General features: G+C 39.9%; 1 protein-coding gene across 2 annotated transcripts in view; it reads right to left on the reverse strand.

Annotated features, from left to right (window-relative positions):
* Positions 1 to 25,203, reverse strand: part of Ppp1r1c (protein phosphatase 1 regulatory inhibitor subunit 1C) — a 90,287-nt gene that overhangs the window by 41,520 nt on the left and 23,564 nt on the right. The window contains exons 3-4 of one of the 2 annotated variants that reach the window (XM_050120248.1): positions 4,423 to 4,457; positions 1,169 to 1,240 (exon numbers count right to left, since the gene is read on the reverse strand). In XM_050120248.1, the coding sequence (XP_049976205.1) occupies positions 1,169 to 1,240; positions 4,423 to 4,457 (107 nt within the window). The remainder of the gene's footprint in view (positions 1 to 1,168; positions 1,241 to 4,422; positions 4,458 to 25,203) is intronic. The other variant, XM_050120237.1, reaches the window with a different exon arrangement.

The following is a 25,203-nucleotide window of genomic DNA, read 5'->3' on the forward strand; positions in this document are numbered from 1 at the left end:
TTTCCTTTCAAAATAATATAGTTATTCTCTGAGGACTTGAGGACTACTTTATTTAGCTTAAGCTATCCCAAAATAAAACAGAGGAAAGAATTGGGCAATTACACATTTATCTTTCATTGTTGCCCATTCATGCCAAAACTGAAATGTCTTGAAGAATACAAATCACTTACAATGAAGAAATATCTTTAAAATGCCACACTAATCTTTAGACAAGGATGCCTAGGAATTTCAGCAATTGCTTTGGGATAAACTCCAATGCAGACAATGCATCCTGTACTCATCCCTGTACAAACAGACTCACCCTTTTATAATTGCATAAGGCTGAGATTTGCTGAGAGTAGCTATGGATCCATTTCTATCCCCCTCCCCCAAAAGAGGAGAAAAAGTGGGAACTCTCACTCCTGGTTTTGACTGCTAAGCTTCCCCGCTGGCTTCTGGGGCACTGAGTCAGAGCTGGAGGGCTCTGGGTGATGAACCCAGAGCCAACAGCCAGGGAGCCAAGCTGGGAGGCAAGATACTGGCCTGGACAGACGCTGCTTGTGTCAGGAACATTTGTGTGTGAAAAAGAAAAGAAGCCTTTCTTGGAACTAGTATTAGTCAAAATACTGATACACTTAGATGTTACTTGGCAGTTCCACGCTGAAGAGAAAGTCTGGGGAAACGCCAACATCTGAGCTAGCATTCTCTGCTGTGATTGGGCAGCTGGCAAGAGCTCCACAAATTGGTGCTAGGTGGGGTTCAGCAGAGTGGCTCCTGACAGGAGGCAGCGAGGCAACCCTTGGCATTCCATTTCCACCTAGCTCAAACTCCTCTGCTTTCCTTGAATTAAGGGGGGGGGACAACAACAAAATAAAAAAGAAACCAACAAAACCCCAAACTCCTGATAGTCATGCGCCAATCAGCAAGTATAACTAGAGACTGTGGAAAAATTCACAGAAACGGTGCAAAGAAAGGTGAAAGAAAAAAATCTTTGTCATTATTTTGAAAATTTGTTTCCTCGCTGTCATCAGATCCTCAACTGCCTGCCTCACCCATAAGGGAACAATGCTTCTGAGATGTAAACGCCTTCCCCATCACAGCCTTGAGACGAGCTCGCAATCTACAGAACAGTCTACGCGACAAACAGCTTGTCCTAACAACCACCGTTCACGACACCCCAAAACGGTACCTGAACAGTACCTTTCATGGCAGGCGGTGTGTACACACTCTGCTTCCTTTGCTTAGGGGATGCATTCTGCGACTGTGGACAAAGAAAAAGAAAGCTTTAGGCATTCGTCAAAAATACATTGCTGTCGACGTGTGAGGAGGATAACGAGCAATGTATCTCAAAGGGCTTTCTGCTGTTTCCCTGGCAGGAAGTAGAGCTGTAATCAGCTATAGACACGCTCAGGGTACCACAGACCTCCAGGACCCAAAGCTCTGTTTTACCTTAAAATTCTCACGCTTTTATATCTTCATTGTTAACATTAATTTAACAGTACTGTATGTAATTTTATTGTACTTATCATTTTTCATTTGTTGGATTGTTAGTCCACTGTGTGTGGATATGTCTGGATGTGCACATGCCATGATGCATGTGCTGAGGTCAGAGGACAGTTTGTAGAATTGCTTCTCTCCTTTCACGGCTGCATACGGGAGATCAAACTTGGGGTGTCAGACTCGATGGTCAGTGCCACAGCCTTCACCTATTAGGCCATCTTGCCTGTCCTCAGATTAGTTTATTTTAAGGAAATAAAAGAGTATTAATTCAATTGCAGGAAAAACATAGTATACAAAGTATACTTCAAAAAGTATGCCAGTGGTATGTATAGACATAGACATACACAGTGTGTGTGTGTGTGTGTTCTGCCTCTGTAATTAATGAGAGTTCCAAATGGAAAATTTGAGTTCTTTATTCATAAAAGAAATTCCAAACCTTCTTAAATTTCCACTTTCAGTCTAAGCCTTGCTTTCACTCAGAATGAAAATGTCAAGGCGATACCTTCTGTTTGTCCAAGAGGTAAGTCCTTTCTTACCAAAACCGCTACATTGAACTGTTACCTAAATACCCCAGATCAGGATAAGGTTACTAAGAGGTTTTACATTTTAAAAATGATAGAAACATGAATATGCCTCATGGTCAAAACCAGCATCCTTTAATCACAAGGAATCATCTATATTAAAGATATTATTTATTATTATTATTTATATAGTTCATTCACCAATCAGATTGTGTCCTAATAGCTTTTTAAAATATGTATATTTATTGATACACTATAATAATGCAATGTAGTATTTATTTATATTTTTACAATGATATTTATTGAAAGGATAGAATTGTAGTATGACTTAGCTAATCACGTCACAAAACATAGCTGTGTATGTTGGTAATTCTAGTCCCAGCGAGGAGGGATAAGGAGCATCAGAAGGTCAAGGCCAGGCACTACCATCCAGTGACACTGAAGGGACATGAGACTTGAAAATATTTTTAAACATGATATTAACTTATATTTTAATGGGATGAAGGAAAGGTTTCTAATTAATGATTTCTAGTGTCTGCAGTGATCTTTGTTGGGAAAACCATAAATATAAACAGTTATAAGATATATTTGAGGTCTGGTTTTATGGTTTCCATGTATATAAGAAAAATGCAAGGTGTAGAGTTTGAAAGAAAGCAGAAATGATTTTGTAAAGTTTTAACTTGAATTGAGGCACATTTATGCAAATTAAATTGTCCTCAAAATCTCATCCTGGTGTTACTGGTCACTGATTCAAAATACATCTATCAAAAAGTGAAGGTAAGGAAACTGAAACAAACACTGGCCAAATCCTTAGCAAATGAACAAGCTGCCCAAGAGGTTGCTTTTCTCCTTATACTGAGGATCAAACCCTGGGTCTTACATGGGCACACTCTCCACCAAGTCATGTCCCAGCCCAGCATATTCTGTAAGAGGGTTCTCTGGTACCAGTCTGCATGAGTGTTGACTGGATGGGCGATTGATGATTCTGGGGGACCGTTCTTGCTTCCGTCATATCAGACTGATCTTGATGAGCAGCTACAACCACTGGGATTCCTTGTATCTTTTTCCATATACACATTCTAAGATGCATAGAAAGTTAATTCTATGGAGGTGTTGTGGTCTTTCAGTAAGGTAACGACAAAGCACAGTGATGCCTACTTTACATAAGTGCTCAGTTTTCAAAGTATTTTTGCCTTTACTGTCTCAGCAAATTATTCAATTTGGCACTCTAACATGTGTTAGTTAAATCCACATAAAACCTGAGAGGGCTTGGAAAGAAATTCTAGACACTAAAATACAAAGTTTAACCACATTTTTTTTCCGGATGGGTTCTGCTTGCTGGGGACATGCTGTAACTACTTTAATGGAGGTTTTCCTAATTCAGTGGCAACAAAACAAACAAGCAAACAAACAAACAAACAAACAAAAAGCAGTGGCTTCCTGGTTCACCAGCACAAATGGCTCTAACTCTGCCGGGAGGTCCAATGCAGAGCATTTAAATGGGGTTTGGCAGAGTGCTACAAATTGCTTAATGGCAACATAGACCCACTATGTGCCTAAAAATGGGACAATATACATGACTCTCAGGCGCAGCGAACATATCTCCACCATTTGGACCCGGCGGAGCAAGTAGGCAGGGTGTGTTGGCCCTAGCCACACCGGCTTAGCATTTTAAGAAGCAGTCCTGGTCAGAAAAGAATTACAGATACACAATAAAAACAGATTCAAATGAAAAAGACCTTTAAGTGGGTCACAGTGTTGGATAAATATATGTAGGCTATGGAGAGAGAAGAAAAAAAGAATATAGAGAGTTATAAAAAGAACTAAATCGTTTTTAAAAAAATAAAACAAAGTCTTTAAAGAGAGAGTGTACAACAGTAATAGATTAAAGAAAAAAAGGAAAACAAGCAACGTAAAGATGTAAAATACAAAGAGAGTCTGTATTATGTATATTATTGTGTTTTCTTTGAATTTCTTGACTGTGAAGGAACTAACTACAGAGAGACATTTCATTGTACAGACTGCTAAACTAAACCAACATATATACACTAAAGGTATCTTGATTTCAGAATCTGGGTCTAAGGATATGTTGTTTTGGAAAAGAGGTTCTTCCTGTGTTTCCACAGAGGATGGAAACCTGTTCTTTCAGAAAAGCAACCTGAATATTTTCTGTATCTTTATGTCAACTGCTTATGTTATTGGTGTATTATCAACCACACAGTTAACATTAATGTGGATTGGCACCCACAAACTCTGTTCCAAATAATATCCTGGGCTGGGCATGTAGCTCTGTGGAGAATATGCCTGTGTGTGAGAGCCTACTTCTGATTCTCAGAATAAGGAGAAAAGAAAAATAAAACAAAAGCACAGTGATATCACAGTTATGTTTTAACACATTGATACAAAATATAGGAAAACTTACTTCTTGAGTGTTGGTCACCCTCTTCTCATCGATTTCTGAAAGAGAAGTTGATATAACTCAGAAATCTAGTGATCCTCCTTATAATGCTAACAATTTTAAAGGCATAAATAGAAAAATTTTAAACAGTTGGCATATGCTTTATAACAGCTATGAGATAGAGTTGAGAAGGACAGGGAGGACAACTGGGCTGTTTCCTTCTGAAAGGAATGAAAAGCTTAAGGAAACACATGGGAAGGCCCTGTACTTGACAACCAGGATTGCCTGCCTTCAGCATCCTGAAAGGAACACCAGGAAAACAGCTCAGCCATGAGTGATGTCATCGGTCCCCCAGTGTCAAGGCATAAGCATCCTTCTGTATTAATTACATTTCCTGCCTTTGCCAATAACTTTTGTTATCGCTGCTCAAGGGTTTTAGAGTTTGTCACTGGCAAGCCCTGCTTCACTGTTAGGGTAATTTTTGTGACTCCTAAGAGGGTAGCAGCCTCCCTTCCATGAACCTATGTACAGAGCCAGTGGCTGCCAAATCTTTCTTATGATGGTGCTCAGTGCCATCATAAGTTTGGAAGGTATGAGGTATGAGGTTTGAAGAAGAGGTCTCATGTCTACCACTTTGTTAGAGCCCGTGGGGATATGGGCCTACACCACTTCACAAAAGCCCTTTGGGGGCTGAGAATTTTTCTTTTCTCCTCATTTTGTTTGGTTTCTGTCTCTTGGCTTTTTGATCTGATGAGCCTTTCCTATTTCTTAAGTTAGTCCCCAAATCAAAAGACTAATTCAATGGTCCAAAACTTAATGATGAATTTATTTCTGAATATTAGTAACTTAAGTAGCTGAATACAAAATCAACTCACAGAAATCAGTAGCCTTCCTGTATACAAATGACAAATGGGCTGAGGAAGAAATCAGGAAACAACACCTTTTACAATGACTTTAAATATGTAAAATATCTTGGGGTAACTCTAAGGAAGCAAGTGAAAGACTTGCATGATTAAAAATTTTAAAATATTGAAGAAAAACTGAATAAAATATCAGAAGATGGAAAAATATCCCATGTTCATGAATTGGTAGGATTTATATAGTAAAAATGGCCATCCTACCAAAAAGCACCCTACATATTCAATATAGGCACAGATATAGCAGAATGTACCATGCAGTTACTCAGAGCTAATCATTGGTAGCAAACAGGTTTCTTCCTAGGCATGAGTATCTATTTTCTATGCACATTTACAGAATCTTTGTAAAATAAAATACTAGAAATCCTGGGGGTATCAGTGTGCAAATTTTTGCTATCACATTTTCACTAAATACCACAAGTAGCAAAGCCAGCACAGTGATCAGTTATAATGCTAAATCACCACACCAACCAACAGTGGGTTTATTCACTAGAGCCCTTTAATATTTAAGCTAGTTTCTAACCTAATATTTTAAGATCTGAATGAACTCTAATCATTCACTTTGTACAGTTTTACTCTCTCACAAGATATACTAAAAGAGTGTCTTTCCAATAAGAACTATATTCATTGTATAATTAGTTGAAGAAAAATCATTATTGCTTTCATTGTGTTATATTGACAAAAATTCATTTTGTTACAGAAGCAAAGATGGAGAAAACTCAGTCCTTTATCCCCATCCCAAAAATAAAGAATGAAATTTAAGTAAGCTTCAAATAAAAGTGACTCAGACAGAGGCAGATATGTCCAAAAACATGTCACAGTTTCCTGAAATCCACTGATAATTTGTTTTCCTTACTGGGTTGTTATTGGTTTGGGAACAATAATCTTTTCTGCCTCCTAACACCCTATATAAACCCACAGTGCATGCTCATAAGGCACATTTACAAGGAGAACAAATGTAAACACAATGTTCTTAATAATTTGTACCATAGAAGTTGTCACCAGTGAGGGATGCCCATAAAAGCACATTCAAGCCTCACCAGCTCTCGACAGCATCAAAATGTCATTTATAGTGACCACATGTTCTCTCCCAGGCTACAAACTGTAATCCCCATGGCCAACTTCAGCAGTCAGTTTTCAGGAATGCTGGAGCCCCAATAAAATATGAGATGAGATCCTTGTATTCAAATACTATCGAACTTTTTCAGTAACCAGAAAAATAAAGCCACTTTTGGGTACAACTGAAAAAAAAATCAATTTGTTAATTGACGAGGAGTTTTCTGGCTGAGTATTCATAATTAACAACTACAATGTTTGAGAACGAGGGCTTCTCAGAGCACATGATGCTCTGTTATGAGAATGGGAGCCCATATCCTAGCACTCACGTCAGGTCTCATAAATTCCTGTAAACAGAGACTGCGTGGTCATTTCCCAGCTGCCCAGATCTGAACAATCACACAGAAACTATAGTAATTACAACACTGTTTGACCAAAGACTTGGGTATATTTCTAGCTAACTCTTATATCTTGAATGAACTCATTTCTATTAATCTGTGTATCACCACAAGGCTATGACCTACCAGTAAGGTTCTGGCGACTATCTCCTTCAGCAGCTACATGGCATTTTTTGACTCTACCTACTCTCTCTAGATATCTCTTCTAGCCTGGCTATATTCTGCCTTATCACAGGCCAGAGCAGCTTTATTCATTAACCAATAAGAGCAACACATACAGAAGCACATCCCACATCATCTCCTCCTTTCTGTCTACATAAAAGTGAGGTTTTTAACTTTAACATGGTAAAATTACATATACAAAACAGTTATCAAGCAAGAATTATTGTTACATTATTTAGTCCATTTACTATTTGGCAAATTAAGGAAAATACTCTATCATCCATCCTATCTTTATGAGCTCAAAGTTTTATATCTATTTTATTTCTTATCATAACTAAGGAAAAACTATAATTATAACTATCTATCCTTCAAATTCATCAGCAACTCCAGAAGGATATGATACTACCTAAGTAAACAGGAAGTGCATTGAAAGCAGCTTCCAAAACTCTAGAATTGACAGAGACATTTCATTGCCTAGAGGGACACCCAAAGTTCTGCTGTAATGTTGGGGCATCCATCTTCAGCCTATAGGCCCATAGTATCTAGCAGACTTTTCCATGAAGCAGGAAATTTGAAAGACTCTTTTGTCTATATTGGCAGTTTATCAGTCACTTTCTTCTGCTCTGTGAGTTTCTGCAGATTGGGAAGAAATCAACATCAAAGTGTATGTGGGGTATGTGTGTGTGTACATGTATGTATATAAATGCAGTATGTGGGGAATGTGTGTGTACATGTATGTATATAAATGCATATGAAAAACTCATATGAATTCTCATATATATGAAAATTTTAAGATAGTAAATATGGAATACTAGTTTAAGATGTGTTACATTTCCTTATGTTGTAGAATATTTATTTGATGATTTAAAGATACATTGCATTCTTTCATGTTCCATTTCTTTAACTCTGAAAAACTGTGTTACTTTGCCTGTCTATAATACCTGATTGGTCTAATAAAGAGATGAATGACCAATAGCTAGGCAGGAGAGAGAAATAGGCAGGACTGGCAGGCAGAGAGAATAAATAGGGGGAGAAATTTAGTTAAGAGAGTGAGGAGCAAGAAAAGGAGAAGAAGACTCTAGGGGCCAGCCACCCAGCCACAGCCAGTTATTGAGTAAGAAGGAAAGAAAGATATATACAATAAAGGTAAAAAGCCCAGAGGCAAAATGTAGTTAAAGATAAATGAGATAATTTAAATTAGAAAAGCTGGCTAGAAACAAGCCAAGCTAATGCTGGACATTCATAAATAAGAATAGGTCTCCGTGTATTTATTCAGGAGCTGGGTGGCAGGCCTCCAAAGTGTTAAAAAAAAAAAGCTACAAGTAAAGTCATATTTGATATACTCTTTCATAGAATTAGCTTCATGAACCAACTAAAGCCGAAGAAACGAATGATTTATTCAGGGCATCGCTTGCAGAACAGCAATAGCTTATAAATAGAAGGCTCTGATGGAGATTCAGTTTCTCAGCTGAAACTCAAAAGATGCAGACATCTGATGCATTTAGATAAACAGGGTCACGTGAGCATTTTGGAACTGCAACGGGAAAAGTCAGTTCCGACAAAATTGGAGAACTTCAAGTAAAAACACTTATCTTTTTGATCTTTGCCAGCATGATCAAAAATTATTTTCATTTTATACAAGAGTAGCAGTTCAGAAAAGTAATTCGGGGTCTTTTATTTTCTTTTGGTGCCCTGAAGGAGACCGGTGCTATGTTTGGCCGTCTCTAAAGGAATTTACCATCGGGTCGCTAAAAGCAATCGTGGAATCCAAATTGTTGCCTTTTACACGATTCTATATTTCCTTTCTTATATTTGAAGGTGAGACGTCCTTCTAAAGGATCTTAGGGATACGTCTAGCGCTTAGGCGAACAATTGACCTGTACAACTAAACAATACACACAGGATCCCACGAAAGGCAGGAACCCCACAGACCTACATGTCCAACACCATGAGCCTCCTGCACTCATTAGGAGTTAACCACGTGCAAAGGAGGGGCAGGCAGTGCTGCATTGCTGAGCACACCTGACACCTTGAGATTCATCATCTCCTTGTGGCCTTGGTGTCCTGGTTTAGCATACGTGTGCTTATCACGCTGGGAAAATCTGCCCTGTATTTCTTCTTACTTGTGGTAAAGGACTAAACTGAGTGCTGCACACTTCACAGCAGGGCTGGGCGGAGTGGGGCTACGCTTTAAGGTGAAGGCTCTCGTGCTGGCCTCCCCAGTTCTCCCACTTCCCTACTCCAGCCTTGGTTATTAGCCCTTTGACCGGAAGCCGGCCACATTGTGCTGGAGGCCTGTGATTTGGGACATCAAATTGAGCCACTAGGAAGTGGCCTCTTCTGTGTTCTTCTCTATGCGGTCAGATTTTTTTTCTTTTTTGTCACAACTACGTCCAAATTGAAACCACCAGAGCAATGAGTTTATGTTCACTGGGAAGGGAGATGTGGAGAAATGAACTCAGGCCTACTTGACCAAGAGTCACAGAACTGTATTTTCTTTTCAGCATCTTTTCCAGCTTTCCAATTTCTTAATTGAAAATAATCTCATCACCAAATTGATTTTTCTCCGGGGCCCTCTGTAAAATATCTCATTTTAGGGGCTATCCAATAAGACCTGGGTACATTGCACAGATTGTCTCTGCCAACAGAGAAGAAAACGGCAAAGAAACCCCAAGATGGATGATGTAGCACGCTCAACCACTTCTGTCCTACGACTGCACATTTATTACTGCTCACAGTTCCCAGTTTCTGTGGCTGCTTTCCAAAGCAAGGAAAGGTGCAGAAGAGGCAGAAGAGGCAGAGCCCCTGAAGCCCCCAGAGCATGTCTTTCATGAGTCTTCCTGACTTTCAGGAGTTTCGCTTCTCTCGCTAGGTATTAGCTGTCCTTGCACACACTCTTGTTACTTAAGGACCTCAAAGCTGCTGTATCCTCCATCGCAACAGGCTTCATTTCCAATTGCTGACAATGTGGGGTTTGGTTGGTTTGTTTCTTTCTTTGTTTTGTTTTGTGATTGTTGCTGTTTTTGGCAAGTTTGAGTTTCTTACATTTCTTCAAGGAAAGTAATTTCATTTGAATAGTTTAAGCAGCAACAAGATATGGTTCTATAAAGAGAGAAAAAACTATTTGGGAAAGAATCACACAGGGAATTGATGATACAATAAAGATTTGTACATTAGTTTTATAGGTCAACTTAAAGATAAATCTCTGATGTCCTAGGAAATGTAGAAAAATCAATGAGGTAGCTATTAATAAGTATTCAACATCTTCCAATAATGTGTTTTGTGCCATTTTTGCTGTGCTTTCCGCTAAATAGTTGTAATTTGAGTAACTTTGGTTTTAGACATTTTGAATCATTACCATTTTATCTGCATTTAACCTAAAATAGCAAATTATTTTTTCTTTAGTTTTTATAAATTTTTTTTAAAAAAAATACAGTCTTTTCTTATTTCACATACCAATCCCAGTTCCCAACCTTCTATACTCTCCACCTCCCCCCCCCACCCCATCCACTCCTCAGAGCTGGTAAGGTTTCCAAATGGGGTCAACCAACTCTAGCACATCACTTTGACACAGGACCAAGGTCCTCCCCCCTATATCTAGGCTGAGTAAAGTATCTATGCAAAGACAATGGACTGCCAAAAGGCCAAGAAGTAAAAATAAATCCTGGTCCCACTGTCAGTGGCCCCACAGACTGTCTGAGTCTCACAACTGGCACCCACACTCAGAGGGCCTAGTTTGTTCCTATGCAGGTTCCCCGCTGTCAGTCCAGAGTCAGTGAGCTCCCATTAGCTCAGGTCAGCTGTTTCAGTGGGTGTCCCCATCATGGTCTTGACTCTTTTGCCCATATTATCTCTCCTCCCTCTCTTCGATGGAACTTTGTGGGCTCAGCCCAGTGCTTAGCTGTGGATCTCTATGTTTGCTTCTATCAGTTTCTGGATGAAGGTTCTATGATGACAATTAAGGTAGTCACCAATCTGATTACAGGGGAAGGCTAGTTCAAGCACCCTCTCCACTACTGCTTAGGGTCTTAACTGGGGTCATGCCGTAGATTCCTGGGAATTTCTCTAGTGTCAGGTTTCTTGCTAGCCCCATAATGACTCCCTCAATCAAAATCTCTTTCCTTGCTATCCCTCTCTGACCATCCCCCAACTCGACTATCCCATTCCCTCAAGTTCTCCTCCACACTTTCCCCTCTCCCCTCCTCTTCCCCTTCTGTCCTCCCTTCTCCGCCCACCCCCATGCTCCCAATTTTGTCAGGAGATCTTTTCTATTTTGACTTTCCATGGGGATCTATATATGTTTTTGTGTGTGTGTGTGTTCACAGTTAGTATCCACTTATGAGTGAGTATATGCCATGTTCATCTTTCTGGATCTGGGTTACCTCACTCAGGCTGTTTTTTTTTAATAGTTCTATCCATTTGTATGCAAATTTCAAGATGTCATTTTTTTTTACTACTGAGTAGTACTCCATTGTGTAAATGTATCACATTTTTTAATCCATTTTTTTAGTTGAGTGGCATCTAGGATATTCTTTGGGGTTCTGCTGGTGTGAGGCTGTTGCCTGTCTTTTGGGTGCAGTTAGCTTCCTTGGGTTGGAGTTTCCCTTCTAGTACTTTCTGTAGGGCTGGATTTGTGGATGGGTTTAAATCTGTCGTTTAAATCTGGTTTTGTCATGGAATATATTGTTTTCTCCATGAATGTTGATTGAAAGCTTTGCTGGGTATAGTAGTCTAGGCTTGCATCCATGGTCTCTTAGTAACTGCAGCATATCTGTCCAGAACCTTCTGGATTTCATGGTTTCGATTGAGAAGTCAGGTGTAATTCTGATAGGTCTGCCTTTATATGTCACTTGACCGTTTCCTTTGCAGCTCTTAATAGTCTTTTTTTATTTTGTATGTTTTGCATTCTAATTATATGGCGAGGGGACTTTTTTTTTTTTTTTGGTCAAGTCTATTTGATGTTCTGTAAATTTCTTGTACCTTCATAGGAATATCCTTCTTTAGGTTGAAAAAGTTTTCGTCTATGTTTTTGTAGAGTATATTTTCTGTGCCTTTGAGTTGGAGTTCTCCTTCTTCTATCCCTGTTATTCTTAGGTTTGGTCTTTTCATGGTGTCAGTGATTTCCTGGATGCTTTGTGTTAAGAATTTGTTGAACTCAATGTTTTCTTTGACCGATGAATCTATTTTCTCTACAGTATCTTCAACACCTGATATTCTAGCTTTATGGGGAAGATGCAGGGCAGAGTGTTCAAAGTCTCAGCTGTTTAGGATGAGAGATTTTAAAGAACTAATGTATAAGCAGAGAAGTGGTAGCCCACACCTCTAATTCCAGCTCTCTGGAGGCAGAAGCAGGTGGATCTCTGAGTTCAAGGCCAGCCTGTCCTACAGAGTGAGTTCCAGGACAGCCAGGGTTACATGGAGAAACCCTGCCTAGAAAAAAAAATAAACACGCACACACAAACAAATAAAAAACTAAAGTATGACACAGGACCATGGTTAATATTATTATACTAGTAATCTGAGAAAAAAGAGTAGTTTTTTTTTTCAGTGTTCTTTCAAATAGAGAAACAGAGACAGAGACAGAGAGAGGAAGTAGGAAGGGATGAAGGAGGGAAGGAAAGAAGGATGCAAGAGAAAACCATCATCAGATTTCTCCTGAGTGGACACTGAGCTGGAGAAGTCATCCAGTTGGGATGGGAAGGCAGCGTTCAGGCCATGGATGATGATCACTGAATCAGGCTGGAGAAGCATTTAGGAGAAAGAGCGGCTAAGCTTTGCACACTGAGTGGATGGTGGGGCTGTAGGGACCAGCAAAAAAAAAAGACAAGGGCTTAAAGATCATACTTAAAAGATCAAAACTAGCGGCTGGCTCAGATTTTGAGTGTTCATGAAATTGTTGGTTTTGAGGTGACTGCTGATTATATAAAAGTGGAGGAAAGCTAGAAATAGCTGTGCTTAGTAGTGAAAGCCCAGTTGAAGACACAGATCTGGGAGTAGCCAGGTCAATGAGGCTATAAAAAGATTTCTATCTTTCTAGACAGAAAAACAGGGTTTGATGGAAATCCTGCCTGGTAACCACACAATACAGGAAGAAACTGCAAAAGATTGGTCCATAAAGGGACAACAGAGTAGCCACGAGGAATACTGGAAACTTCACTGATGACCTAGCATTTCCCAGAGTACCCCTGAAGTTGTCTTGGGTCAGCCACTCTCTTTTTGACTATGTGGTGCATGCACAAAGCATTTATGTGGCATCTGCAGTCTACACAGACCATTTATATTGGCCCTATCGAGACATTTGCTCTTAACATTTTCCCTCTTTTTGTGCTTAATGGTCACAGGAATGATACTGTAGCATATTAATCAACATTTTAGCTTATTTTCCTGTTTACTTCGTGGTTCAGCATATACTAGCCCTGCTTCAGATCTTTGAAGCGAGTTTGGCGGAAGGTCAAGGGTGTCATGAGACTCCTTGGAAGTCAGTTCCTACTAAGTACAGTGCTAGTGGTTTGAGAAAATAATTTAAGAACAGATGGACCGAATTTACTTCCACACACATGAATCCGAGCACAAAGTGGTTGACCAAACACACTTCGCATTCCTCCAAATATAACTCTATGAATACTCAATTGAAAGCAAAATGCTGAGTGCTGTGTTCTGCTTTTCCAGCCCTTGGCCACTATCCCTAAACCTTTTTTTCCCCTAGTTTTTCTATTCATTGTTTAGAATTTCCTAAATACTTTTGAGGTCAAAAACGATGAATGTTTTAATATCAATATTTTTATTTTCATTTCTTAAAGATTATTTATTGTAGCTCACATTTTTCATTCCTCCCCAAATTGTTATCGTGGCTAAAATAAATAGTTCCAAAAAAAGCCCAAAAGCCTCTGATTTACCTCCAGTTAGAGGGATGTGTCTCCCCCTTTTTTCTTTACCTAACACATTCAGTGTCCTCAGTGTTGTTGAGGTAGCTTGTCACTCCGCTTGTTTGATGCCCTATCTTTAAAGCTCGTTTGAACAGAAAGTTCTCAGAAGAAAAAAAAAAGCCACACCCATTTTAAAGATTCTGCAAAGTTGATTGGCTGAGCAGAACTCCGGATTGTAGAGTCAGGATGTTGCAGATCCAGAATAAAAAAATATAGACATTTCTTTGATCCTATTACTAGCTATTCTCTGTGCAGATGCGCTGTTCTCTGCCTGCTCTAACACCCCGCACTACCCTGTGAAACCTGATCTTACAGATCTAGTTTCCACCAATGAAAAGGCTCCGAGCACCACCCAACAGCACTGAAACCTAGAGCAGAGATTTCCTACTGTGCTGCACTCCATTAAAAATGCCTTTATTTGTGGCTCCCTCCCTCTGTGTAACTACAGAAGCTTTGTGAAACTGTTTCCAAAATAAAATGTGGCATTTGGGGCAATCTGAATAAACCATGTTTCTGAGAAGCAATCACTCATATTTGACTCAAGAATGAAGTATCTTTTTTCCTTCTTTCTTCCTTTTCTTTTGTCCTCTTGAGGTGAGAGCTGTTCCGCACTGATACTGTTAAGAACTGAGTACATTCCAGACCAAGGCACAGGCACTATAATTCTGTTATTGAAGCAAGATAATCCATGCACTTATTCATGGCAACCCCTCAAATCTTTCCTTGCCTTAAAAACAAAATGCAGGTGGGGCAGACGCTCCTAAAGCAGCTTGCAGCCAGCAGAAGATGGGCGCCAACAGACCCAACAGACAAGAACTTCAAGCAGATGCCAGTGGAGTGCTGCTCACGCTCTGTTTCCCCGGCTGGACAGCTCTGGGAAGACATCCTGTACTTTCTTGTTGTATCTTCATGCAATAAGGCCTTCTCATTTCAGCCTTGCTCTCTCCTGTTTTCCAGAATTATATCCCAAATAAATCACTTTCATACAAGTCCTTTTCTCCAACACACCAGTCCAGAGGATTCAAAGCTAAGAGTTGATACTAAAGATTTGATCTGTAACCTAGAATAGCGTATGTTTCAATTTCATGAAACTAATATCAAAAACTACTCAATTCTATCTTTCATTGATATTCCACAAAATTGTTGATAATTAATATTTTTAATCTAGTTCTACAAATCCTTTTCAGTGGCTATGACTAGTTTGTCCAAATATCACAGGTGAACGTGAGCATAGCTGCTGAGTGCTAGGTGCTCATAGGTGCTGAGTACTAGGTGCTGAGTGCTAGGTGCTCATAGGTGCTGAGTACTAGGTGCTGAGTACTAGGCACATCCTGTGCTGCTGCTGGGTAGAAGACAAGGATTCACATGCCTAGTAGAGGAAAGGGCAGCCGTGACTCAGACTATCAGAAGTTCATAACTGGAAACTATGGACTGGAAACACATTAAAAACCACACATCCTATCAAAAGGGCACAGGTGAGTACCCTGCCAACTAAATCCTAAGTACCATGAAACTGCCAAATACAGAATAACCTTAATCAGATATTCTCGGGAAATAGGGTCAAATGTGGAGATATCCAGATCCTGGGAGGCTGGCCGGTTAGTATTAACACCTGGGAAAACATGTCTGGTCAGCTCACAGTACTCTGCCACCCAGGTGAGGTATATGGCTCTGTTGCCACCCAGGAAGGGTGAGTCAGAAGCCACTTCACATTCAGCTAGAGCAACCAGCTCTGCCTTTAAGTCCCTGGGATTAACTCTTACCTGCATGCATTCATCCTTAGGCAGTTAAACACATGACTTTATCTTCTTCCCTTACACAGTTATTGTCTAGGCTTTCAGCCTATGTCAATGGGTGCCGAGTTTTCGCTTTGCTTCTGAGTTGGTCTAAATAGCCTTCCACCTACAATTTGTCCTGTGTCCAAGATGTGCTGGGGTAAAGCTGGCACAGAATTCTGGGAGTGACCAATCAATGACTGGTCCAACTTGAGATCCACACCGCAGACAGTCCCATGCCTGACACTACCTGAGTGGCCAGGAAGCAGAGACTAGATAGCTCAGAGACCTAGGACAGAACCAAACACTGCTGGCCAAAAGAAGAAAAAAAAACTTTAAAAAAGTCAATGAAATGATTTCTAGTGTTATTCTGCTACACCGCAGACCAGGGCCCAGCATAATCGTCATCAAAGAGGCTTCATCCAGCAACTGACAGGAGCAGATACAAAGACCCCCAATCAAACACTAGGCACAACTAGAGAAACCTGTGGAAGAAGGGGAGGGAGAATCTAGGAGTCAGAGGGTCAAGAACACCCAGAGAACACAGTCCACAGACTCAACTCACCAGGCCTCTTAGGGACTCACGAGACTGAAGCATCAATCAGGGAGCCTGTACAGGTCTAACCTAGGTCCTCTGCATTATGTTATGGTTGTGTAGCTTGGTGTTCATTTGGGACTCCTAAAAGTGGGAGATGGAGGAGGCCACTTCTGACTCTTTTGCCTCTTTTAGGACCTTTCTCTGACTACTGGGTTGACTTGTCTGGTTGTGATATGAGGTTTGAGCCTAGTCTTCTTGTAACTTGTCAAGCTACGTTTGGGTGACCTGCTGTTTTTTTTTTTTTCTTTTTTAGGAAAGCAAAGACGTGGATCTGAGGGAAAGAAAAAGTGGGGGTGGGGGAAGGAGGTGGAGAAGAAAGGGCAGGGAAACAGTGGTTGGGATGAAATATATGAGAGAAGAAAAAATAAACTTTTAAAAGTACCTAAAAAAATCTAGAGAAGAAAATATTGAGAAAAGGACAGACTAGTAAGGTGATTACCATGGACTCCTACTGATCCTCTGGTTTGGTTAGGAACTTCTGAACTGCATAAGAGAGGGTTGGTTACTCTGTGTAGCTTTGGTGCCTGTCCTGGAACTCACTCTGTAGAACACGCTGGCCTCCAACTCACAGAGATCTACCTGCTTCCTGAGTGCTGGGATTAAACAAAGGTGTGCACCACCACTGCCCAGCAAGATTGCTTTCTGTTTTAATGTTACAGTCCTTGTATGTGGTTGCCTCTCTCATCCCTAAATGGGAAAATAGATCAAAGGCATAATAAAATGAGTGAGTATATTATAGATTCCTACAGTGGAACCATTCTGTACTTGGAAACAAACTAAACTCTCTTCCCCCTAGGGGATTTAGAATTGGCAGTAAGAATGCCAGGAAGTAGTTTTTGCAGAAAAAAATTACATAATTCCTTACAGCATTTTTTTAATACTGAGGTACTTACATGAACTAACTAGAAGATTATTCTTTGAAAAATAAAAAGGTTACTAACGTTACCAAGGGTTGCTGAAATGAAAAAGAATTTTTACCTTAGCACTTAAATATAAAATCTAGCCTTGTAAAGTAATAACCATTTTATAATTCAAGCATTATACAATTTATTGTATAAATTCAAAGCATTTATACAATAAACTTTACAGGCTTAGTGGGAAGAAAAGAGGTGGTGCAATTCCAGAGTCACAGCAGACAGATGTGGACACGGGCATACAGCCTCTCTCTATCCCTTTGCATAGAAACAAGACTGGATGCCAAACTCTGTGCTTGGTAATAGGAATGTAAGGCCAAATCAAGCATAGTCTGTTTCTTCAGACAATCACAATGCAGTGTGAGGAACAGTCTAACCAGTGAGCTTGCATTCCAGTCCTCACATGTGCAAGCAACTACAGTAAGTGCATGAATGCTTCTAATTTTGTTGACCTAAAAATTCTCATTTTCTTTAGTAATAAAGCTAACAAGTTCAAAGAATTATAACTTTTCCTGTTTTGAAAAGATGGCGCACACTACGCTCTGCCTCTGGGCATCTACATATACTTGAATCCTACACATTTGTTGCCATCATTGGAGAATGTGTGCCTTTCTTAAATTCCCCACTTGAAGACTCTCCTTAATGTCCATCAGAATTAGCTTATATTGCCCAGAATTCAAGTATGAATGGTCAACCAGACCTACATTGTCCTCAAAAGGGCATCTGTATGTGATGTCAACTCAAAGTACTCAACACTTTGTCTCATCCACTTCTGCTTTTCAGTCTCAATGACCATTTCAGTTGCTCAAAAGCAGCATCCTGCTTCCTACTCAAGGCTCATCTCTGCATAAATCTCCCCCCTTGCTGCCTTGGAGCTTTACATATTAACTGCATTAAAGCCCCCCTTTGACCTTCAGACTAGGTTACATCTGTCTTGTGATATAGCCTATCGGCAACTGTGAACCCATTGTGGAATCTATTGTGATTACAGAAAACTAATCATTTTATTTATCATCTACATCTTAGGTTCTTTTTTTATTGCTGTGACAAAAACACTACGAACAAGGCAGCTTCTGAAATAAAACATTTAACTGGGGCTCATGGTTCCCGGGGGTAGAGTCCATGATCATGACGGCAGAAAGCATGGCACTGGAGCAGTAGCTGAGAGCCTACATGTTGATACAGCAATGAGGCAGAGAAAGACTAACTGGGGATGGCTGGACTTCTTAAACCTCAAGCGGGACCCTAGTGACACACCTCCTCTGACAAGGCCACACCTCCTCCTAATCCTTCTCAAATAGTTCCACCAACTGTGGAACAGGCAACTGAATTCTGAAGAAGGTTGTTTCTGAAGAGCAGAAGATTATATGATGCCTAGAGTGCTCAAGAGAAGTTTTGATTTTAAAATAAAAGGCCTACAAAACATGGCTAGCAAGGATAGAACTTTAGTGTTATTGGACACTTTATTCAACCCTCCATACAACGCTATCCCTTGTAACAGGAACTGCTTTATCAACACTTTTGTAGAGACCACTGCTTTGTGCAACTGTTAATGCTCAACTGAGTTGGTAAGGATGCTCTTGAGTCAGAATACATAGCTATCCAGCCAACTTCTGAACCAACCAAGTATACATATTAACTATATACTGTCCTGCGCAACGTAGAGACACTGAATATAGTGGTAATCAACTTACTTAAGAAGGAATTTTGGTAGAGCCCTTCTGTGTACCACAAACTGTTGTAGATCACTGAATGAGACCGTCAAAAATATGTCTACTCACAGGTTTTTAAATTTTTCTGTATCAATGGAAACATAAATTAACAGGCAACAAAACTTAACTATAAGCTATACTCTGCAATAACAGACCACACTGGTGAAAGGAACCAGCCCAGTGAGTAAGCTTATAAATTTATATAGTGTGATCACAGTGGAACCCTGGGAGATTGACATTTGACCAGCAGCTTGAAAGAGCTTAAGAGATGATCATGATAGCATCCTGGAAAAAAAATGTCAGTTGATGTTCAGCAGCAGTTAAACCAGTATGTTATTGTCTCTTGACATAAGAGTTGTTCAGATGAATGAGACATCTTCCTGCATTTTGAGCTGAACTATGAAGATTTTAGGACAGTTTTCATACAAATCTCCAATGACAGATCAGGGATACATTACTGACCCCAAAGATTTGAGTGCACACCAATAATGTGCGTTCAGTCAATGGGGAAAAAGAACTCTCAAATTTTAAACTGACAGCCAAAGAGGCTCCTCAGGTAAGGAAAGAAAAACTGTCTACGGTTACCTCCAGTCCCTCAGTCTGAGATACATCACGGTATGCAGTTTGGACAAAATAAGATATGACAGGATTCTTACTGTATAGCCTTCCTAATTCAATAATCTTTTAAGCTAAAAGACTGGTATATTTAGCTAAATGGTGAAGTTATTCATGGTGGCCCATAAAAGCATGTTACTAGATCTTCATTGTAGGAGGACAATGTGTCTTGCCAAAGAACCAGTTTCATGTTGCAGGAAGCCTAAAGTATGATTATTTTACAATAAAAGGAGAGATCTTGCTGTAACATGAATTATTTCTAAGCAAGTATGGCTAATGTTTGTATTTCTGCACTAATGTTTTGATGAATTCTTTAAAATTATATTTGAAACTGTGTTCCTTTCTTATGCTGTATGAATCCTTCTGAGTATAACTAAAGCTGTGTAAATATTTTCTGATTTTAAAATTTATTTTTTCTCCTTAATGTTTCTGGTCTGATTATAAAGCAACTTAAAGACTTTCTTCCACAGAAACATAATCTACGCTTGCTAAAAATCAACATACCCCAACTACAATGAAGAAAGGGTGTGGATGTACTCTAGGGCATGTTACCCCGAGTGTTATTCTTTGCAGAAATGCATATGGGAGAAAAGAGGAATGTACTCCTGTTAAAGGGAGTTCTGGGTATTGAAGCCAGGACCCACACAGGAAGTGTTTCACCACCTCATATACCACGGGTCCAGCCCTGGTTGTCTTCCACAGAATAGATATTTATAATACTTAAAAGATTTTCAATATTAAAATATACTCAGTTTCCTTCATTTAGTGGAAGAAAGATAATGAGAAAAATTTTAGGAGTTGGTAAAGTTCAAATTTTTCTTCACCAGAAGTCACAGCATTTTAAGGATTAACACTTTTCCTCCAAGGTGTCTACTGACTTTTTCTTAATAGAATTCTCTCCACAGTGGCTGTTTTAAATAAAAGTTTACAGGATTGTGCTGTATTACTTAGAAGTACAGATATGGAGTTGGAATGAGTAACTGATTTGGGGGTGAATCACCTATTTCCGGCGTGTGACTTTTCAAAGTTTCTGAAGTGTTTCCTTGAGTCGTGTTTGTGCTGCTGCCTTTACAGTGTTCTTGATTTCCTCACTGGCTTTAAAGTGATGGCAACAACTGAGCAAGGAGGATTTCCTACAGCAGACTCAGGAGCTCTGTCTGTGCCTCTGACGCTCCCCGCCTCCGCCAGCCCCGCGCAGTGGTTAGCCTGTGCTCTATGATTACCTTCTGAGTTTAATTGAATGTAAATTGGCTTAAGTGTGAAGACAGCCTTAACTTAAATATGTTCCCCAGTTTGTCTTCTGCAGCCCGTGGAGAAGAGTTCTTTAATTAAATTATTTGTTTAATATAAATAATAGCACCAATTAGCTAAATAGTTATGTTCAACACCACTTAAGAAAACAGTTTCAAACAAGAGTGCAAGAAGCACCCACCTGTAAGTTCTTCATGAACAGGCCCTGTTAGGGTGTGTCTGGCTGTCTAATTCTTTGTTAACTTAAGGATTTTAACTGTGATTTCTGTTCTGCTTGCTGTTTCTTACTAAGAGCATTTGCAATATAATGGTAGTAGCTCTCTTGTCTGCGGTGACTGTCCTTTGTTTATAACAGACACTGTTTTGGCTGGGAGAGGGTAAGTGGCCCCTTGATAGTTTTGAGAACTTACCGACTGCCTCTTTACCTGACTTCCTTCGCCTGATTAGATCCCTTTTCTCTGGCATTTCCTACTTTGAAGAGTAGTTTTTAAGGGGCAGATAAGCAAACTTACCCTCGAAATCTACTTGATACATTACAGCGGTGGTTCTCAAGTTTCCCAATGCTGCGGTGCTTTAATACAGTTTCTCATGTTGTGGCAATCCCCAACCATAAAATTATCTCATTGCTACTTCATAACTGTAATGCTGCTATGGTTACAAATTGTAATGTAAATATCTGATATTCAGGGTATCTGATAGGTGACGACCCACAGGTTGAGAACCACTGGGCGATGGCAAACTTATTTTCACGAGCAGTTGTGAAGTAGCCGATCTACGTTCCAGAATGGTAAATAGCAGGAGGGTGGCAGATGGCACCGATACCATATCAGTCTGGTGCTGCTAGCAAGGAAATTCAACTAGATCTCTACAAATAAATTTTTCTTTAAGATAAAAATTAAAGTCACTTATGTTCTGTGTACTTCACAGCACCGTGGAAAAACATAAATGTGATAATGTATTTCAAAGCTTGAATTCAGTTCGCAAACTTGACACATTATAAACTTCAGTAATAGACTTTGCAAAACAGATATATAAGTAACCAAAGTAATTGCAATAAGTTGAATACACAAAAACATATCGATGTGTATATTACAATATGAGATAATCTTTTGAATTTGTAGAGATGTAGAAAACAAAGGGTCAACTCTAAAGAGGTAGCTAATATGATTTATCGTACTAATCTGGCAGTGTTGGGAATAAATGAAATCTGTTACCCAAGAAAGATCACTTGGGAAGGGTTGAAGTACAGAGGCCTAAGCTCACAATTCTGAGGGAGAAAAGTCACACAACCTGTGAGAAAAAAGAAGGCAGGGAATCACAAAAGCCAGAGATGGCAAGAATTCCTAGGAAGGAATTCCCAACATTTCCAACAGAAGCTAAGGGAACAAGACAGAGGAGCATAGACAAGGGCAAATGCAGCTGGATAAGGTGACCACAGAGATTAGTAAGAACCAAACTGACGTGGCTGCAGTGACTCTAAAGCAAGGCCAGACCAACCTTTGTGAAACCTAGTCGTAAACAGCCGAGATGAAAACAGTAGCATATGGTAGTGGGTGGTGAAGGTCGGGACACCAGGTCTGTCATCAGAAGATGTGAAAAGGCAGAAGGCAGAGAGGAGAAGGGGAAGTATCAGAGTGGGTACAGAGATGGTGCTGTTAATGGAAAGAGAAAAAGTGAATTGAAGACCAAGGGAGGAGGAGCTCTATGTGCATCAGGAGCACAGCACGAGGATTCAGAGAAAGCATCCCTACGGGACAACATTTTCTTCATTTGGTTGTTATTTTTTCATCATTCGTTATTGCTTTTAGGTCCATGATGGTCAAGAACAATCCTCATGTGGTCATCACAGAAAGGAAGAGGTACTAAGTGCATGGGTTGTCCAGTGGTCCTCAGCTTTTATCCCCCTCCCTATGACTTCCCAATGCAGAAATTATAAACATACCCAGCAATTCCCTCCTATTTAAGAGTCTTCTCCCTTCTGATTCTATGCAATGATATTATGGAAATGAAAATGTGTTCTCTGTTTACCTCCCTACCAAGAGTCATACTGTAAATATTTATGACTGTTTTAGATAATTTTCCAAATCAAACATTGAAATAATGTATCTTAAATATGCCTCTATCGAGGTGGGCATGCAAATTTGTCCTTACATTGCCTATGATCTCATGTTTTTATTTGAAAAATACTGTGTTTCTAATGAGGCTCCAGTATTAGTTATCAGATAGCTGCCTTGTTTAAGCTAGCTGCCGATGCTTATGTTTTCAAGGACACGAGTCTTCAGTGTGTCACTTCTTTAGAACTGATGTACTCCAACTGATGTCACAGAGATGGATTTAGAAGTCACTATTTTATTGAGGATCACCAAATTAGCCAGTAAATCTGAGTAAAGTTCCACTGTTCCCATTTATCTTGTTTTTCTGAAATTATAAAACCGTAAGAGTTTATTTCAAAAGTGTCTTAATGAAAACCTGGAAACAACCTAAATTCCCCTTGACTGAATAATGTACAAAGAAAATGTGATACATTTACACAATGGAGTATTACGCAGAAAAAAAATGGTATCTTGAAATTTGAAGGGAAATTGATGGATCTAGAAAACATCATATTGAGTGAAGTAACTCAGACCCAGAAAGACAAATATCATATGTACTCACACATAAGTGACTTTTAGACATAAAGCAAAGAAAAACCAGCCTATAATTCACAGTCCCAGAGAACCTAAAGAACAGAGAGGCTTCTAAGAGAGACATACATGGATCTAATCTACATAAAAAGTCGAAAAAAACAAGATCTCCTGAGTAAATTGGGAGCATGGAAGAGGGCAGAAGGGGAAGGAGGTGGATGGGAGGGGAACAGAGAAAAATATATAGCTCAATAAAAGCAATAAAGAATTACAAAAAAAAGAAAACTGAGTGTCACTTATAAAAATTCTAGCTGAAGAACACGGGACTTATAAGTGGGTGGATCCAAGTTCATTCCCAGGGCTACCTGTTGTATGCTCTGCCACTGGGTACTAAATGTCAATGAGGATCGCTGCTTACAGTCCCTGAATCCATTTTCCCAGGGGAAATCAGATGAAAGCTCTCCAAGGAAAAACTTAGGTGTTTTGCCACACGGCCAATAAGTTTGCCAGTATTTTGAGGCCCATCTAAAGCATTAAAACCAAAAAGAGTCAGTTTTGCCTAAATTGCATGGTACCTGTGGGCCATCTGGAGACTCGGGTCCTGAAACACATAATAGTTAAGATAATCTTTAATTCTATGCAATGGTAATATGGAAATCAAAATGTGTACTCTGATACCTGATGTGGGAGTGTCATATATCAATCTGTTGATTTCATTGGTTAAGTAATAAACACACTGCTTGGCCTCATAGGTTAAAGCATTGGTGGGAGGAGTAAACAGAATAGAATTCTGGGCGGAAGAGGAAGTGAGGTCAGACTCTGCTCTGCTCCCGGAGAGACCCAACAGCTCTGCTCTCTGGAGCAGAGACACCAGGATGGACAGAGGCTAGAATCTTCCCGGTAAGTGCACCTTGGGGTGCTTACACGCATCATTAGAAATGGGCTAGTTCAGGTGCGAGAGTTAGCCTAGAAGAGGCTAGAGTTCATGGGCTAAGCAGTTCTTAAATGAATATAGTTTGTGTGTTGTTATTTCGGGCATGAGCTAGCCAAGCGGCTGGGGTGTTGGGGACGCAGCCCCGCCGCCCTTATTTCAACAGATGGCTGCCCAACATGAGGATAACTGAATCCACAAAAAACCTGAGAAAGCTTGGGAAAGAATGGAGTGAAGCATGTTTTCTTGGTAGCAGAAATTTCTTGGGTCTGCTCTACTTGCTAGAGGCAAGCAAGCGCTCTCATCTAAGAGAGGCTTCCTGAATCAGCTTCAGCTGCAAAACCCTGCAGCTCATTAAGAGGTCCTGCCACGAAACACTTAAACGTTGTTGATGAAAAGCTGAACGCATGCTTTTCAGCCGTAGCAGGAAAGAAGCTGCACCTTTTAAAAATGCTAGCTTTCTGGGCCGTCCTGCCAGGACAAACTCTGACTGTTTGAGGCAGGAGAGCTGGCTACAGAGAGAGGACTTGAGTGTTGTCTGTTGTAGCTTGCTGGCTGGCAGGGACCTTGAAACACCATAGAGTTGTGGCAGTAAACATGGCTACAACCGGTACTTCAGCCATAAGGCTGGAAAGCTAAGGAATGGACTGGATCTACCTGGCAAAGCCACGGCTTTAATCCTACTCATATTGCTCAGTAATTTAAAGACTCATGTGGTCAGAAAAAGAGAGATATACAGTAAAGAGAGATTCAAAGACAAAGAAAATTTCTAAATGGTTTACAGTGTGTTAAAAATATATGCAAGCTAAAAGTTAAAAGTTCTTAAAAAAAAAAGTAAGAAAAAGAGAAGTTGTGTGTGGTAGTACACGCCTTTAATCCCTACACTTGGGAGGCAGATGAAGATTGACCTCTGTGACTTCAAGGTG

Source organism: Alexandromys fortis, unplaced genomic scaffold, assembly GCF_014885135.2.
Source record: "Alexandromys fortis isolate MF-2015 unplaced genomic scaffold, M_Fortis_MF-2015_v1.1 scaffold_8_1_9099942, whole genome shotgun sequence".
NCBI lineage: Eukaryota > Metazoa > Chordata > Mammalia > Rodentia > Cricetidae > Alexandromys > Alexandromys fortis.